Source organism: Dendrobates tinctorius, unplaced genomic scaffold (assembly GCF_039654945.1).
Source record: "Dendrobates tinctorius isolate UK_male_01 unplaced genomic scaffold, ASM3965494v1 ptg000349l, whole genome shotgun sequence".
Lineage (NCBI taxonomy): Eukaryota > Metazoa > Chordata > Amphibia > Anura > Dendrobatidae > Dendrobates > Dendrobates tinctorius.
Genome location: NW_027362015.1, coordinates 994898 through 1011886, shown reverse-complemented (window position 1 = coordinate 1011886; position 16989 = coordinate 994898). Strand labels below are relative to the sequence as shown.

General features: G+C 56.1%; 2 protein-coding genes across 6 annotated transcripts in view; one reads left to right on the top strand and one right to left on the bottom strand.

Annotated features, from left to right (window-relative positions):
• The window catches only part of BOP1 (BOP1 ribosomal biogenesis factor), a 58839-nt gene extending 44759 nt beyond the window's left edge, over window positions 1-14080 (bottom strand). Inside the window, exons 1-2 of the mRNA XM_073562380.1 lie at window positions 13907-14080; window positions 9899-10033 (exon numbers count right to left, since the gene is read on the bottom strand). Coding sequence (XP_073418481.1) covers window positions 9899-10033; window positions 13907-13939 — 168 coding nt within the window. The 5' untranslated portion in view covers window positions 13940-14080. The remainder of the gene's footprint in view (window positions 1-9898; window positions 10034-13906) is intronic.
• Window positions 14081-14163: 83 nt separating this feature from the next.
• The window catches only part of HSF1 (heat shock transcription factor 1), an 85619-nt gene continuing 82793 nt past the window's right edge, over window positions 14164-16989 (top strand). For 2 of the 5 annotated variants that reach the window (XM_073562384.1, XM_073562383.1), the window contains exon 1: window positions 14199-14300. The gene's annotated coding sequence lies outside the window, so the exon portion shown is untranslated. Of the gene's footprint in view, window positions 14301-16989 lie in introns of all 5 variants that reach the window. The other 3 variants (XM_073562381.1, XM_073562385.1, XM_073562382.1) reach the window with 3 other exon arrangements.

Below are 16989 nucleotides of genomic sequence, written 5' to 3'. Positions count from 1 at the left end.
AACAGATCCTGCAAAAAAATGGCGGATCCGTTTTTTTACGGAAAACGGATTTTGACGGATTTGAAAAAACGGAAGTGTGAAACAGGCCTTAGCCGTGTTTTCATGGGGTGTCCATCAACCAGCCATCCTCCACTCCATCCATCTGGACCATCGAGCGTTGCACGGCACTCATCGGTCTTCATGTCTCGTTTGGCCACTGGAGCCGTTTCTGCTTGTGTGCAGTGGATAGAGGTGGTCGACAGGACGGCTTACGCACAGCTGCAAACCTCTGAAGGACCCTGCATCTTGTTGTTCGGGGGACGTTGGAGGCACCAGCAGCTTCAAAAACTTGTGTGCTGCTATGACAAGACATTTCTGCAGCTGCTCTTTTAACCTGACGCAATTGCCTGTTGGAAAGAGTCCTCAATGTTTCCTTATCAGCCGCACACGTGTGTGCTGGGAATCAGCGACAGACTTCTTGATTGTGCGATGATCACGATGAAGGGTCTTGGCAATGTTGATTGTAGTCATGCCTTGACCTAAATACTCCACAATTTGTGGCTTCTCAGCAGCCGACACATCCTTTTTCTTTCCCATTTTGGCAAAAAATGTTGGCTGCTTAATAATGTGGAACAGCCTTCTTCAGTAGTCTTGCCTTTATTTGGACACACCGGCCAAACTAATGTGCACAGGAATCTGCAATTGCTCTCAGTGATATAAAGAGCCTGACACATCACCAGCAATGAGTGTAAAGGACAAAAACATTCTAACCTTATCACTCCGAAACTCTTTGTGCATAATAATTTGGAACACAGTTTATGGTGTGTCTAGGGGGAATGATCAGCGGCGGCCCCATCGCTAATATGGTGTGTCTAGGGGGAATGATCAGCGGCGGCCCCATCGCTAATATGGTGTGTCTAGGGGGAATGATCAGCGGCGGCCCCATCGCTAATATGGTGTGTCTAGGGGGAATGATCAGCGGCGGCCCCATCGCTAATATGGTGTGTCTAGGGGGAATGATCAGCGGCGGCCCCATCGCTAATATGGTGTGTCTAGGGGGAATGATCAGCGGCGGCCCCATCGCTAATATGGTGTGTCTAGGGGGAATGATCAGCGGCGGCCCCATCGCTAATATGGTGTGTCTAGGGGGAATGATCAGCGGCGGCCCCATCGCTAATATGGTGTGTCTAGGGGGAATGATCAGCGGCGGCCCCATCGCTAATATGGTGTGTCTAGGGGGAATGATCAGCGGCGGCCCCATCGCTAATATGGTGTGTCTAGGGGGAATGATCAGCGGCGGCCCCATCGCTAATATGGTGTGTCTAGGGGGAATGATCAGCGGCGGCCCCATCGCTAATATGGTGTGTCTAGGGGGAATGATCAGCGGCGGCCCCATCGCTAATATGGTGTGTCTAGGGGGAATGATCAGCGGCGGCCCCATCGCTAATATGGTGTATCTAGGGGGAATGATCAGCGGCGGCCCCATCGCTAATATGGTGTGTCTAGGGGGAATGATCAGCGGCGGCCCCATCGCTAATATGGTGTATCTAGGGGGAATGATCAGCGGCGGCCCCATCGCTAATATGGTGTGTCTAGGGGGAATGATCAGCGGCGGCCCCATCGCTAATATGGTGTATCTAGGGGGGATGATCAGTGGCAGCCCCATCGCTAATACAATGTATCTAGGGGGGATGATCAGCGGCGGCACCATCGCTAATACAATGTATCTGGGGGGGAAATGATCAGCAGCGGCCCCATCGCCAATACAATGTATCTAGGGGGGGATGATCAGTGGCGGCCCCATCGCTAATAGGGTGTATCTAAGGGGGGGGGGAATGATCAGCGGCGGCCCCATCGCTAGTACAATGTATCTGGGGGGGATGATCAGCGGCGGCCCCATCGCTAGTACAATGTATCTGGGGGGGATGATCAGCGGCGGCCCATCGCTAGTACAATGTATCTGGGGGGGATGATCAGCGGCGGCCCCATCGCTAATACAATGTATCTAGGGGGGATGATCAGTGGCGGCCCCATCGCTAATACAATGTATCTGGGGGGGATGATCAGCGGTGGCCCCATCGCTAATACAATGTATCTGGGGGGATGATCAGCGGCGGCCCCATCGCTAATACAATGTATCTAGGGGGGAATGATCAGTGGCGGTCCCATCACTAATATGGTGTGTCTAGGGGGAATGATCAGCGGCGGCCCCATCGCTAATACAATGTATGTGGGGGGGGATGATCAGCGGCGGCCCCATCGCTAATACAATGTATCTAGGGGGGATGATCAGTGGCGGCCCCATCGCTAATACAATGTATCTAGGGGGGATGATCAGTGGCGGCCCCATCGCTAATACAATGTATCTAGGGGGGATGATCAGTGGCGGCCCCATCGCTAATACAATGTATCTGGGGGGGATGATCAGCGGCGGCCCCATCGCTAATACAATGTATCTAGGGGGGAATGATCAGTGGCGGCCCCATCACTAATATGGTGTGTCTAGGGGGAATGATCAGCGGCGGCCCCATCGCTAATACAATGTATCTGGGGGGGATGATCAGCGGCGGCCCCATCGCTAATACAATGTATCTAGGGGGGAATGATCAGCGGCGGCCCCATCGCTAATATGGTGTGTCTAGGGGGAATGATCAGCGGCGGCCCCATCGCTAATATGGTGTGTCCTACCTACCAGGTAACTCTTCTCCATCTATGACATCACGTGATTAGCCCCTTCACACCCAGTCCGTTTTCATCTTCCTGCCCCGTCTCACTTTATGTGCCATTGGCTCCGGAGCGTCCCTGCGATTGTGGGTCTTTTGGGCATATTGTACTTCATGATGGTGGTAAATTCAGGAGGATAATTTTTGCGTTTGTATAAGTCACATTTCCCACACGTCGACTTCACATCAGAACAATGTTTAAAACATTTTTTTTTAGTTAGGAAGTTATATGGGTTAAGAGTTGACCAGTGAAAATACCCAAAAGTGACGCCATTCTAAAAGGTGCTGAAAACTACGTTCAAGAAATGTATTAACCCTTCAAAAGCTTCACAGGAATTAAGCAATATATAAGGGGAAAAAAAATATAAAAATTTTACTTATCACAAAAATGTTGCTTTAGCTCTAAATTTTAGATTTTCACAAGGGTAACAGGAGAAAGTGCACTATACAGTTTGTATTGCAAACGCTCCTGAGGACACAGATACCCCATATGTGGGGGAAAACTACTATTTGGGCACACGGCAGTGCTGAGGGGATGGACTGACGTTTGACTCTGAGCGCAAAATTAACTGGAATCAAGAGCAGGCGCAACGTCGCGTTTGTGGAGACCCCCGATATGGCTTAACAGTGGAAAACCCCCACAGGTGATCCCAATTTGGAAACTAGACACCTGGAGGAATCTATCTGCTGGTGTGATGATCATCTTTATACCACAGGTACCTCACAGAATTTTAAAATATTGGGACATGAAAATGAAATGTGTTTTTTTTTTTCATGAACGTTGATTTAGCCTCCATCTTCCATTTTCACCAGTTTAAAAACAGAAAACCTCACAATCGACGTGTAATTTCTCCTCAGTACACCAATACTCTATATATGGCTGAGCAGTACTGTCTAGCAGCACAGCAGGATTGAGGAAGGACAGAGCGCTATTCACTATTGCAGTTTGCAAGTATAGTCTGAGGACTCCATTTGCAGATATGCCGAGTGCCAGAAGAGCAGAATCCCCCGTGAAGTGACCTAACCCTCCCCTGAGGAAGCCTGGCTAGGCGAAACTTGTGGGGATGCTAGGAGTTATTTTTGCTTTAGTGTAGCCAGCATGTGCGCAACCGGCATTTGTGCATCACTGAACTGATTGATGGATCTCCTCATTGGTAAAACTATTCCAATCAACAAGAACAGAATATCATAATTTTAAGAACATAAATATATTAATCATCTAATTTATCTACTCACCTTATACAATAATAAACACCTCCAATGTATCATAATAAATGGATGTGTGTAATTACAGTGTGACGGATTGCTCACCGACAGCTCTCATCAGACGCACTTGTCACACTGTTCCTCCGCTCACAGACAGCTCTCATCAGATGCACTTGTCACACTGTTCCTCCGCTCACAGACAGCTCTCATCAGATGCACTTGTCACACTGTTCCTCCGCTCACCGACAGCTCTCATCAGACGCACTTGTCACACTGTTCCTCCGCTCACCGACAGCTCTCATCAGACGCACTTGTCACACTGTTCCTCCGCTCACAGACAGCTCTCATCAGATGCACTTGTCACACTGTTCCTCCGCTCACAGACAGCTCTCGTCAGACGCACTTGTCACACTGTTCCTCCGCTCACAGACAGCTCTCATCAGATGCACTTGTCACACTGTTCCTCCGCTCACCGACAGCTCTCATCAGACGCACTTGTCACACTGTTCCTCCGCTCACCGACAGCTCTCATCAGACGCACTTGTCACACTGTTCCTCCGCTCACAGACAGCTCTCATCAGATGCACTTGTCACACTGTTCCTCCGCTCACAGACAGCTCTCGTCAGACGCACTTGTCACACTGTTCCTCCGCTCACAGACAGCTCTCATCAGATGCACTTGTCACACTGTTCCTCCGCTCACCGACAGCTCTCATCAGACGCACTTGTCACACTGTTCCTCCGCTCACCGACAGCTCTCATCAGACGCACTTGTCACACTGTTCCTCCGCTCACAGACAGCTCTCATCAGATGCACTTGTCACACTGTTCCTCCGCTCACAGACAGCTCTCATCAGACGCACTTGTCACACTGTTCCTCCGCTCACCGACAGCTCTCGTCAGACGTACTTGTCACACTGTTCCTCCGCTCACCGACAGCTCTCGTCAGACGCACTTGTCACACTGTTCCTCCGCTCACAGACAGCTCTCATCAGATGCACTTGTCACACTGTTCCTCCGCTCACAGACAGCTCTCATCAGACGCACTTGTCACACTGTTCCTCCGCTCACCGACAGCTCTCGCCAGATGCACTTGTCACTGTTCCTCCGCTCACCGACAGCTCTCGCCAGATGCACTTGTCACTGTTCCTCCGCTCACCGACAGCTCTCGTCAGACGCACTTGTCACACTGTTCCTCCGCTCACCGACAGCTCTTGTCAGACGCACTTGTCACACTGTTCCTCCGCTCACCGACAGCTCTCGTCAGACGCACTTGTCACACTGTTCCTCCGCTCACCGACAGCTCTTGTCAGACGCACTTGTCACACTGTTCCTCTGTTCACCGACAGCTCTCGTCAGACGCACTTGCCACTGTTCCACTGCTCAATTCTCACTCAGAGCTCTCATTAGACACACTTGCCACTGTTCCTCCGCTCACTTACAGCTCTCACCAGACACTTGTCACTGTTCCTCCGCTCATCGTTCACTGACAGCTCTCATCAGACGCACTTGCCACTGTTCCACTGCTCAATTCTCACTCACAGCTCTCATTAGACACACTTGCCACTGTTCCTCTGCTCATCGACAGCTCTCGTCAAACGCACTTGCCACTGTTCCTCCGCTCACCGACAGCTCTCGTCAGACGCACTTGTCACACTGTTCCTCCACTCACTGACAGCTCTGTTAGACACACTTGCCACTGTTCCTTTGCTCATTGCTCACTGACCGCTCTCACACACTTATAACTGTTCCTCCGCTCACTGACAGCTCTCAGACGCACTTGTGACTGTTCCTCCACCCATCGCTCACTGACAGCTCTCAGACGCACTTGTCACACTGTTCCTTCGCTCACCGACAGCTCTCGTCAGACGCACTTGTCACACTGTTCCTCCACTCATCGCTCACTGACAGCTCTCATGAGATGCACTAGTCACTGTTTGCCTGCTCATTGCTCACTGACAGCTCTCATCAGATGCACTTGCCACTGTTCCTCTGCTCAATTCTCACTCACAGCTCTCATTAGACACACTTGCCACCGTTCCTCCGCTCACTGACAGCTCTCATCAGACGCACTTGTCACTGTTCCACTGCTCAATTCTCACTCACAGCTCTCATTAGACACACTTGCCACTGTTCCTCCGCTCACTAACAGCTCTCATCAGACACACTTGTCACTGTTCCTCCGCTCATCGTTCACTGACAGCTCTCATTAGATGCACTTGTTACTGTTCCTCCGCTCACTGACAGCTCTCGTCAGACGCACTTGTTACTGCTCCTCCGCTCATCGCTCACTGACAGTTCTCATCAGACAGACTTGCCACTGTTCCTCCGCTCATCGCTCACTAACAGCTCTCATGAGATGCACTTATCACTGTTCCTCCACCCATCGCTCACTGACAGCTCTCATCAGACGCACTTGTCACTGTTCCTCTGCTCATCGCTCAATGACAGCTCTCATTAGACACACTTGCCACTGTTCCTCCGCTCACTGACAGCTCTCATTAGACACACTTGCCACTGTTCCTCCGCTCACTGCTCACTGACAGCTCTCATTAGACACACTTGCCACTGTTCCTCCACTCACTGCTCACTGACAGCTCTCATTAGACACACTTGCCACTGTTCCTCCGCTCACTGCTCACTGACAGCTCTCATTAGACACACTTGCCACTGTTCCTCCGCTCACTGCTCACTGACAGCTCTCATTAGACACACTTGCCACTGTTCCTCCGCTCACTGACAGCTCTCAGACGCACTTGTCGCTGTTCCTCCGCTCACCGACAGCTCTCAGACACACTTGTCACTGTTCCTCCACTCACCGACACACTTGTCACTGTTCCTCCGCTCACCGACAGCTCTCAGACACACTTGTCACTGTTCCTCCGCTCACCGACAGCTCTCAGACACACTTGTCACTGTTCCTCCGCTCACTGACAGCTCTTATCAGACACACTTGTCACTGTTCCTCCGCTCATTGCTCACTGACAGCTCTCATCAGACGCACTTGCTACTGTTCCTCCGCTCACTGACAGCTCTCATCAGACGCACTTGCTACTGTTCCTCCGCTCACTGACAGCTCTCATCAGACACACTTGTCACTGTTCCTCTGCTCATTGACAGCTCTCAGACGCACTTGCTACTGTTCCTCCGCTCACTGACAGCTCTCAGACACACTTGTCACTGTTCCTCCGTTCATTGCTCACTGACAGCTCTCAGACGCACTTAGAATCATAGAATCGTAGAGTTGGAAGGGACCTCCTGGGCCATCTGGTCCAACCCCCTGCTCAAAGCAGGATTCGCTAAATCATCCCAGTCAGATGTCTGTCCAGCCTCTGTTTGAAGACTTCCATTGAAGGAGAACTCACCACTTCTCGTGGCAGCCTGTTCCACTCATTGATCACTCTAACTGTCAAAAAGTTTTTTCTAATATCTAATCTGTGTCTCCTCCCATTCAGTTTCATCCCATTGCTTCTAGTCTTTCCTTGTGCAAATGAGAATAAAGTTGATCCTTCTACAATGTGACAGCCCTTTAGATATTTGTAGACAGCTATTAAGTCTCCTTAACACTTGACACTGTTCCTCCGCTCATTGCTCACTGACAGCTCTCATCAGACGCACTTGTCACACTGTCCCTCCGCTCACCGACAGCTCTCAGACGCACTTGCTACTGTTCCTCCACTCACTGACAGCTCTCATCAGACACATTTGTCACTGTTCCTCCGCTCATTGCTCACTGACAGCTCTCATCAGACGCACTTGCCACTGTTCCTCCGCTCACCGACAGCTCTCAGACGCACTTGCCACTGTTCCTCCGCTCATTGCTCACTGACAGCTCTCAGACGCACTTGCCACTGTTCCTCCGCTCACCGACAGCTCTCAGACGCACTTGCTACTGTTCCTCCGCTCACTGACAGCTCTCATCAGACGCACTTGCTACTGTTCCTCCGCTCACTGACAGCTCTCATCAGACGCACTTGTCACTGTTCCTCCGCTCATTGCTCACTGACAGCTCTCAGACACACTTGTCACTGTTCCTCCGCTCATTGCTCACTGACAGCTCTCATCAGACGCACTTGCCACTGTTCCTCCGCTCATTGCTCACTGACAGCTCTCATCAGACGCACTTGCCACTGTTCCTCCGCTCACCGACAGCTCTCAGACGCACTTGCTACTGTTCCTCCGCTCACTGACAGCTCTCATCAGACGCACTTGCTACTGTTCCTCCGCTCACTGACAGCTCTCATCAGACGCACTTGTCACTGTTCCTCCGCTCATTGCTCACTGACAGCTCTCATCAGACGCACTTGCCACTGTTCCTCCGCTCACTGACAGCTCTCATCAGACGCACTTGTCACTGTTCCTCCGCTCATTGCTCACTGACAGCTCTCATCAGACGCACTTGCCACTGTTCCTCCGCTCACCGACAGCTCTCAGACGCATTTGCCACTGTTCCTCCGCTCACTGTCAGCTCTCATCAGACGCACTTGCCACTGTTCCTCTGCTCGTTTCTCACTCACAGCTCTCATCAGACACACTTGTCACTGTTCCTCCGCTCATTGCTCACTGACAGCTCTCATCAGACGCACTTGCTACTGTTCCTCCGCTCACTGACAGCTCTCATCAGACGCACTTGTCACTGTTCCTCCGCTCATTGCTCACTGACAGCTCTCATCAGACACACTTGCCACTGTTCCTCCGCTCATTGCTCACTGACAGCTCTCATCAGACGCACTTGCCACTGTTCCTCCGCTCATTGCTCACTGACAGCTCTCATCAGACGCACTTGCCACTGTTCCTCCGCTCACCGACAGCTCTCAGACGCACTTGCTACTGTTCCTCCGCTCACTGACAGCTCTCATCAGACGCACTTGCTACTGTTCCTCCGCTCACTGACAGCTCTCATCAGACGCACTTGTCACTGTTCCTCCGCTCATTGCTCACTGACAGCTCTCATCAGACGCACTTGCTACTGTTCCTCCGCTCACTGACAGCTCTCATCAGACGCACTTGTCACTGTTCCTCCGCTCATTGCTCACTGACAGCTCTCATCAGACGCACTTGCCACTGTTCCTCCGCTCACCGACAGCTCTCAGACGCATTTGCCACTGTTCCTCCGCTCACTGTCAGCTCTCATCAGACGCACTTGCCACTGTTCCTCTGCTCGTTTCTCACTCACAGCTCTCATCAGACACACTTGTCACTGTTCCTCCGCTCATTGCTCACTGACAGCTCTCATCAGACGCACTTGCCACTGTTCCTCCGCTCACCGACAGCTCTCAGACGCATTTGCCACTGTTCCTCCGCTCACTGTCAGCTCTCATCAGACGCACTTGCCACTGTTCCTCCGCTCACTGTCAGCTCTCATCAGACGCACTTGCCACTGTTCCTCTGCTCGCTTCTCACTCACAGCTCTCATCAGACGCACTTGTCATGCAACATAACATGCAGATATCAGGTTTTGCTCCGATTCTGGTGCATAAAGCCTATGCTCACCTATCGTGGCGGCGCTGTTCCCGGAATGCCGGCACTTGCAGCCCGGGGCTCTCGTGTTGCTGGTGTTACCCCGGCAAACTCATCAGCAGCGGCGTCACTGTCTCCGCCTTTGAACACATTGAACATGAAGTCCGGGCTCCAGCTGATCTCAGACTTCTGCTTCCTGCTCAATTCGACAGCAGGTGGAGACCGTGACGCCAGCGCTGATTGGGCGCCGGGATCACGACAGCAGCACCCCAGGGATAGCGAGCACGGACACTGCAGGAACGGCGCTGGCACGGGAGCAGAGTATAGGTGAGGGGTATGAGGAGGGGATGTCTGTCCTAGTAGGGGACAATCTCTTTAAGGAAGGTGCAGAATGATTGTTTGGGGCCCTAAACGTTATCAGCATGCACAAGAGACAACAAGAACGCAGCAGAACCGTCTTTCTATGAGCAGCTTGTAGAGATGATGGCTGCAGTATGAGAAGACGGGGCCTGTAAACATGGCTGACTTACCGCGTCCTCATCCTCAACCTCCTCGCTGCTGTCAGTGGCGGAGTCCTCCAGCCCGGAGTACTGACTCTCCTCACTGTCACTGAGGTCCGACTCATCAGCATCACTCAGCACCGCGCCCTCCCCGAACAGCGCCCCCTGCAGGAAGGAGAGACAGCAAATTATACACGGGAGGCCTCAGTATAAGAGGGGGGGGGGGGGAGGACATTCTCCTCAGTACAGCGAGAGGTGGGGGGGGGGGAGAACATTCTCCTCAGTACAGAGAAGGGGGGGGGGGGGAGGACATTCTCCTCTGTGCAGGGGGGGGGGGGAGGACATTCTCCTCGGTACAGGGGGGGGGGGGAGGACATTCTCCTCGGTACAGGGGGGGGGGGGAGGGGGGGGAGGACATTCTCCTCGGTACAGGGGGGGAGGGGGGGGGGGAGGACATTCTCCTCGGTACAGGGGGGGAGGACATTCTCCTCGGTACAGGGGGGGAGGGGGGGGGGAGGACATTCTCCTCGGTACAGGGGGGGAGGGGGGGGGGGAGGACATTCTCCTCGGTACAGGGGGGGAGGGGGGGGGGGAGGACATTCTCCTCGGTACAGGGGGGGAGGGGGGGGGGAGAACATTCTCCTCGGTACAAGGGGGGAGGGGGGGGGGGAGGACATTCTCCTCGGTACAAGGGGGGAGGGGGGGGGGGAGGACATTCTCCTCGGTGCAGGGGGGGAGGGGGGGGGGAGGACATTCTCCTCGGTGCAGGGGGGGGAGGGAGGACATTCTCCTCGGTGCAGGGTGGGGAGGGAGGACATTCTCCTCGGTGGAGGGGGGGGGGAGGGAGGACATTCTCCTCGGTGGAGGGGGGGGGGAGGGAGGACATTCTCCTCGGTGCAGGGGGGGGGGAGGGAGGACATTCTCCTCGGTGCAGGGGGGGGGGAGGGAGGACATTCTCCTCGGTGCAGGGGGGGGGGAGGGAGGACATTCTCCTCGGTGCAGGGGGGGGGGAGGGAGGACATTCTCCTCGGTGCAGGGGGGGGGGAGGGAGGACATTCTCCTCGGTGCAGGGGGGGGGGAGGGAGGACATTCTCCTCGGTGCAGGGGGGGGGGAGGGAGGACATTCTCCTCGGTACAGGGGGGGGGGAGGGAGGACATTCTCCTCGGTACAGGGGGGGGGGAGGGAGGACATTCTCCTCGGTACAGGGGGGGGGGAGGGAGGACATTCTCCTCGGTACAGGGGGGGGGGGAGGGAGGACATTCTCCTCGGTACAGGGGGGGGGGGGAGGGAGGACATTCTCCTCGGTACAGGGGGGGGGGGAGGGAGGACATTCTCCTCGGTACAGGGGGGGGGGAGGGAGGACATTCTCCTCGGTACAGGGGGGGGGGAGGGAGGACATTCTCCTCGGTACAGGGGGGGGGAGGGAGGACATTCTCCTCGGTACAGGGGGGGGGGAGGGAGGACATTCTCCTCGGTACAGGGGGGGGGGAGGGAGGACATTCTCCTCGGTACAGGGGGGGGGGAGGGAGGACATTCTCCTCGGTACAGGGGGGGGGGAGGGAGGACATTCTCCTCGGTACAGGGGGGGGGGAGGGAGGACATTCTCCTCGGTACAGGGGGGGGGGAGGGAGGACATTCTCCTCGGTACAGGGGGGGGGGAGGGAGGACATTCTCCTCGGTACAGGGGGGGGGGAGGGAGGACATTCTCCTCGGTACAGGGGGGGGGGAGGGAGGACATTCTCCTCGGTACAGGGGGGGGGGAGGGAGGACATTCTCCTCGGTACAGGGGGGGGGGAGGGAGGACATTCTCCTCGGTACAGGGGGGGGGGAGGGAGGACATTCTCCTCGGTACAGGGGGGGGGGAGGGAGGACATTCTCCTCGGTACAGGGGGGGGGGAGGGAGGACATTCTCCTCGGTACAGGGGGGGGGGAGGGAGGACATTCTCCTCGGTACAGGGGGGGGGGAGGGAGGACATTCTCCTCGGTACAGGGGGGGGGGAGGGAGGACATTCTCCTCGGTACAGGGGGGGGGGAGGGAGGACATTCTCCTCGGTACAGGGGGGGGGGAGGGAGGACATTCTCCTCGGTACAGGGGGGGGGGAGGGAGGACATTCTCCTCGGTACAGGGGGGGGGGAGGGAGGACATTCTCCTCGGTACAGGGGGGGGGGAGGGAGGACATTCTCCTCGGTACAGGGGGGGGGGAGGGAGGACATTCTCCTCGGTACAGGGGGGGGGGAGGGAGGACATTCTCCTCGGTACAGGGGGGGGGGAGGGAGGACATTCTCCTCGGTACAGGGGGGGGGGAGGGAGGACATTCTCCTCGGTACAGGGGGGGGGGAGGGAGGACATTCTCCTCGGTACAGGGGGGGGGGAGGGAGGACATTCTCCTCGGTACAGGGGGGGGGGAGGGAGGACATTCTCCTCGGTACAGGGGGGGGGGAGGGAGGACATTCTCCTCGGTACAGGGGGGGGGGAGGGAGGACATTCTCCTCGGTACAGGGGGGGGGGAGGGAGGACATTCTCCTCGGTACAGGGGGGGGGGAGGGAGGACATTCTCCTCGGTACAGGGGGGGGGGAGGGAGGACATTCTCCTCGGTACAGGGGGGGGGGAGGGAGGACATTCTCCTCGGTACAGGGGGGGGGGAGGGAGGACATTCTCCTCGGTACAGGGGGGGGGGAGGGAGGACATTCTCCTCGGTACAGGGGGGGGGGAGGGAGGACATTCTCCTCGGTACAGGGGGGGGGGAGGGAGGACATTCTCCTCGGTACAGGGGGGGGGGAGGGAGGACATTCTCCTCGGTACAGGGGGGGGGGAGGGAGGACATTCTCCTCGGTACAGGGGGGGGGGAGGGAGGACATTCTCCTCGGTACAGGGGGGGGGGAGGGAGGACATTCTCCTCGGTACAGGGGGGGGGGAGGGAGGACATTCTCCTCGGTACAGGGGGGGGGGAGGGAGGACATTCTCCTCGGTACAGGGGGGGGGGAGGGAGGACATTCTCCTCGGTACAGGGGGGGGGGAGGGAGGACATTCTCCTCGGTACAGGGGGGGGGGAGGGAGGACATTCTCCTCGGTACAGGGGGGGGGGAGGGAGGACATTCTCCTCGGTACAGGGGGGGGGGAGGGAGGACATTCTCCTCGGTACAGGGGGGGGGGAGGGAGGACATTCTCCTCGGTACAGGGGGGGGGGAGGGAGGACATTCTCCTCGGTACAGGGGGGGAGGGAGGACATTCTCCTCGGTACAGGGGGGGGGGAGGACAGACATTCTCCTCGGTACAGGGGGGGGGGGGAGGACAGACATTCTCCTCAGTGCAGGGGGGGAGGGAGGACATTCTCCTCAGTGCAGGGGGGGAGGGAGGACATTCTCCTCAGTGCAGGGGGGGAGGGAGGACATTCTCCTCAGTGCAGGGGGGGAGGGAGGACATTCTCCTCAGTGCAGGGGGGGAGGGAGGACATTCTCCTCAGTGCAGGGGGGGAGGGAGGACATTCTCCTCAGTGCAGGGGGGGAGGGAGGACATTCTCCTCAGTGCAGGGGGGGAGGGAGGACATTCTCCTCAGTGCAGGGGGGGAGGGGGGGGAGGACATTCTCCTCGGTACAGGGGGGGGGAGGGAGGACATTCTCCTCGGTACAGGGGGGGGGGGGGGGAGGACATTCTCCTCGGTACAGGGGGGGGGAGGGAGGACATTCTCCTCGGTACAGGGGGGGGGGGGAGGACATTCTCCTCGGTACAGGGGGGGGGGGGGGAGGACATTCTCCTCGGTACAGGGGGGGAGGGAGGACATTCTCCTCAGTGCAGGGGGGGAGGGAGGACATTCTCCTCGGTACAGGGGGGGAGGGAGGACATTCTCCTCGGTACAGGGGGGGGGGGGAGGACATTCTCCTCGGTACAGGGGGGGGAGGGAGGACATTCTCCTCGGTACAGGGGGGGAGGGAGGACATTCTCCTCGGTACGGGGGGGGGGGGGGGGGAAATTCTCGGTACGGGGGGGGGGGGGAATTCTCGGTACAGGGGGGGGTCACGTCTCCTTTCTCCTCACCGGCTTCGCGCTCTCCGTGCTCCGCCTCTTCATGGTTCCGTTGCTTCGGTTGTTTTCTGCCGGTATAGCAGCCGGTTGGGTTCCGGATTACAGGAGCGCAGGATACCGGCCAGGAACACGTGTGTGTTCGGCTAACAAACCGGAAATGACCGTCCAGTGCCGCCTCCGCCCTCTGCTCTGCCGGACGCCATCTTGGTAGTGGCGAGAGAGAAGTGATTGGCGGCAGTAGTCTCCTCAAGAAAAGTCTGCGGCTGCGCAGTAAGGTGGAGGAGCACGCATGCGCAGCGCGTCACCGCACACCAAGATGGCGGCGACCAGTGCGTTGTGGCCCGCAACCTGTGTGCAGATTGTCAGGACCCCCAGGAGCGGAGAGTGCAGACCCTGAGGGGCCCAGGTATCTAATAACGAGGTTTCTAATGGTAGTTACCCTCATACCATGTATGTTTGTAGTAGTAATGTGTATGTCGCCGGCTTATACCGCAGCGCTGTACGGTTATTATTATTTCTATAGCCCCAGTGATTCCATGGTGCTGTACATGAGAAGGGGTTACATACAAATTACAGATATCACTTACAGTAACTAACAATCACAGACTGATACAGAGGGGAGAGGACCCTGCTCGGGGGCTTACATGCTACAGGATGGTGGGGAAGAGACAGTAGGCTGGGGGGCTGCAGCAGCTCCAGTGATGGTGAGGAGGCAGCTCCAGTGATGGTGAGGAGGCAGCTCCAGTGATGGTGAGGCGGCAGCTCCAGTGATGGTGAGGAGGCAGCTCCAGTGATGGTGAGGCGGCAGCTCCAGTGATGGTGAGGCGGCAGCTCCAGTGATGGTGAGGAGGCAGCTCCAGTGATGGTGAGGAGGCAGCTCCAGTGATGGTGAGGAGGCAGCTCCAGTGATGGTGAGGCGGCAGCTCCAGTGATGGTGAGGCGGCAGCTCCAGTGATGGTGAGGAGGCAGCTCCAGTGATGGTGAGGAGGCAGCTCCAGTGATGGTGAGGAGGCAGCTCCAGTGATGGTGAGGAGGCAGCTCCAGTGATGGTGAGGCGGCAGCTCCAGTGATGGTGAGGAGGCAGCTCCAGTGATGGTGAGGAGGCAGCTCCAGTGATGGTGAGGCGGCAGCTCCAGTGATGGTGAGGCGGCAGCTCCAGTGATGGTGAGGCGGCAGCTCCAGTGATGGTGAGGAGGCAGCTCCAGTGATGGTGAGGAGGCAGCTCCAGTGATGGTGAGGAGGCAGCTCCAGTGATGGTGAGGCGGCAGCTCCAGTGATGGTGAGGAGGCAGCTCCAGTGATGGTGAGGAGGCAGCTCCAGTGATGGTGAGGAGGCAGCTCCAGTGATGGTGAGGCGGCAGCTCCAGTGATGGTGAGGCGGCAGCTCCAGTGATGGTGAGGCGGCAGCTCCAGTGATGGTGAGGCGGCAGCTCCAGTGATGGTGAGGAGGCAGCTCCAGTGATGGTGAGGAGGCAGCTCCAGTGATGGTGAGGCGGCAGCTCCAGTGATGGTGAGGAGGCAGCTCCAGTGATGGTGAGGAGGCAGCTCCAGTGATGGTGAGGAGGCAGCTCCAGTGATGGTGAGGAGGCAGCTCCAGTGATGGTGAGGAGGCAGCTCCAGTGATGGTGAGGCGGCAGCTCCAGTGATGGTGAGGCGGCAGCTCCAGTGATGGTGAGGCGGCAGCTCCAGTGATGGTGAGGCGGCAGCTCCAGTGATGGTGAGGAGGCAGCTCCAGTGATGGTGAGGAGGCAGCTCCAGTGATGGTGAGGCGGCAGCTCCAGTGATGGTGAGGCGGCAGCTCCAGTGATGGTGAGGCGGCAGCTCCAGTGATGGTGAGGCGGCAGCTCCAGTGATGGTGAGGCGGCAGCTCCAGTGATGGTGAGGCGGCAGCTCCAGTGATGGTGAGGAGGCAGCTCCAGTGATGGTGAGGAGGCAGCGGGGTCATTGCAGGCTGTAGGCTTTCCTGAAGAGATGGGTTTTCAGGTTCCGTCTGAAGGATCCGAGTGTGGATGATAGCCGGACGTGTTGGGGCAAAGAATTCTAGAGAATAGGGGCTATTCGGGAGAAGTCTTGGAGGCGGTTGGGTGAGGAGCGAATAAGGCTATGTGCACACGTTGCGGATTCTGCTGCGTTTCCGCAGCAGTTCTGCAGACATGGCACAGTACCATGTTAGCCTATGGCATTTCAAATCCGCTGTGCTCACGCTGTGTTTTTTTCCGCACAGTTTTGCTGCGGTTTACAAACCGCAGCATGTCAATTGTTTGTGCGGATTCCACAGCGGTTTCACACCTTTAGCATAGTAGAGGTGTAAAACCACAGGCTAATCCACATGAAAACCGCAGGTCACTTTACCTGCGGTTTTACCTGCGGATCCGCGCGAAAAAACCTGCAGGTGAATCCGCAGCGTGTGCACATAGCCTAAGTGTGGAGGAGAGAAGGAGGTCTTGGGAGGACCGGAGATTGTGTGAGGGAAGATATCGGGAGATTAGTTCAGAGACATATGTGGGAGACAGGTTGTAGATGGCCTTGTAGGTCAGTATTAGTAATTTGAACTGGATACGCTGAGGGAATGGGAGCCAGTGAAGAGATTTGTAGCGGGGAGAAGAGGAGGAGTAGCGAGGAGAGAGATGAATTAGTCGGGCGGCAGAGTTAAGGATGGACTGGAGAGGTGCTAGGATGTTAGCAGGGAGACCACAGAAAAGGATGTTGCAGTAGTCGAGGCAGGAGATGGTGAGGGCATGCACAAGCATTTTAGTAGATTGAGGGTTGAGGAAAGGACGGATTCTGGAAATATTTTTGATCTGGAGGTGACTATCAGCGGGGACGTGTGCAGAGAATACCAGAAATCACTGGAAAAGGGAAGGGTCTGCCTGTATATGTACATACTAGCTGAAGAGCCCGGCGTTGCCCGGGCATAGTAAACTGTGGTTATAGCAAATTATAATGATTATATTGCACATAAAAACATTTCACATCATATATTCAACACTACAGATCTGCAGCACAAATTAACTAAACGATTACCCAGGTATTGATAGTATTTTATTTTCAACTCATTCAAGATTTTTGGTTTTTCCTTTCGGTGCAAAGATGAAC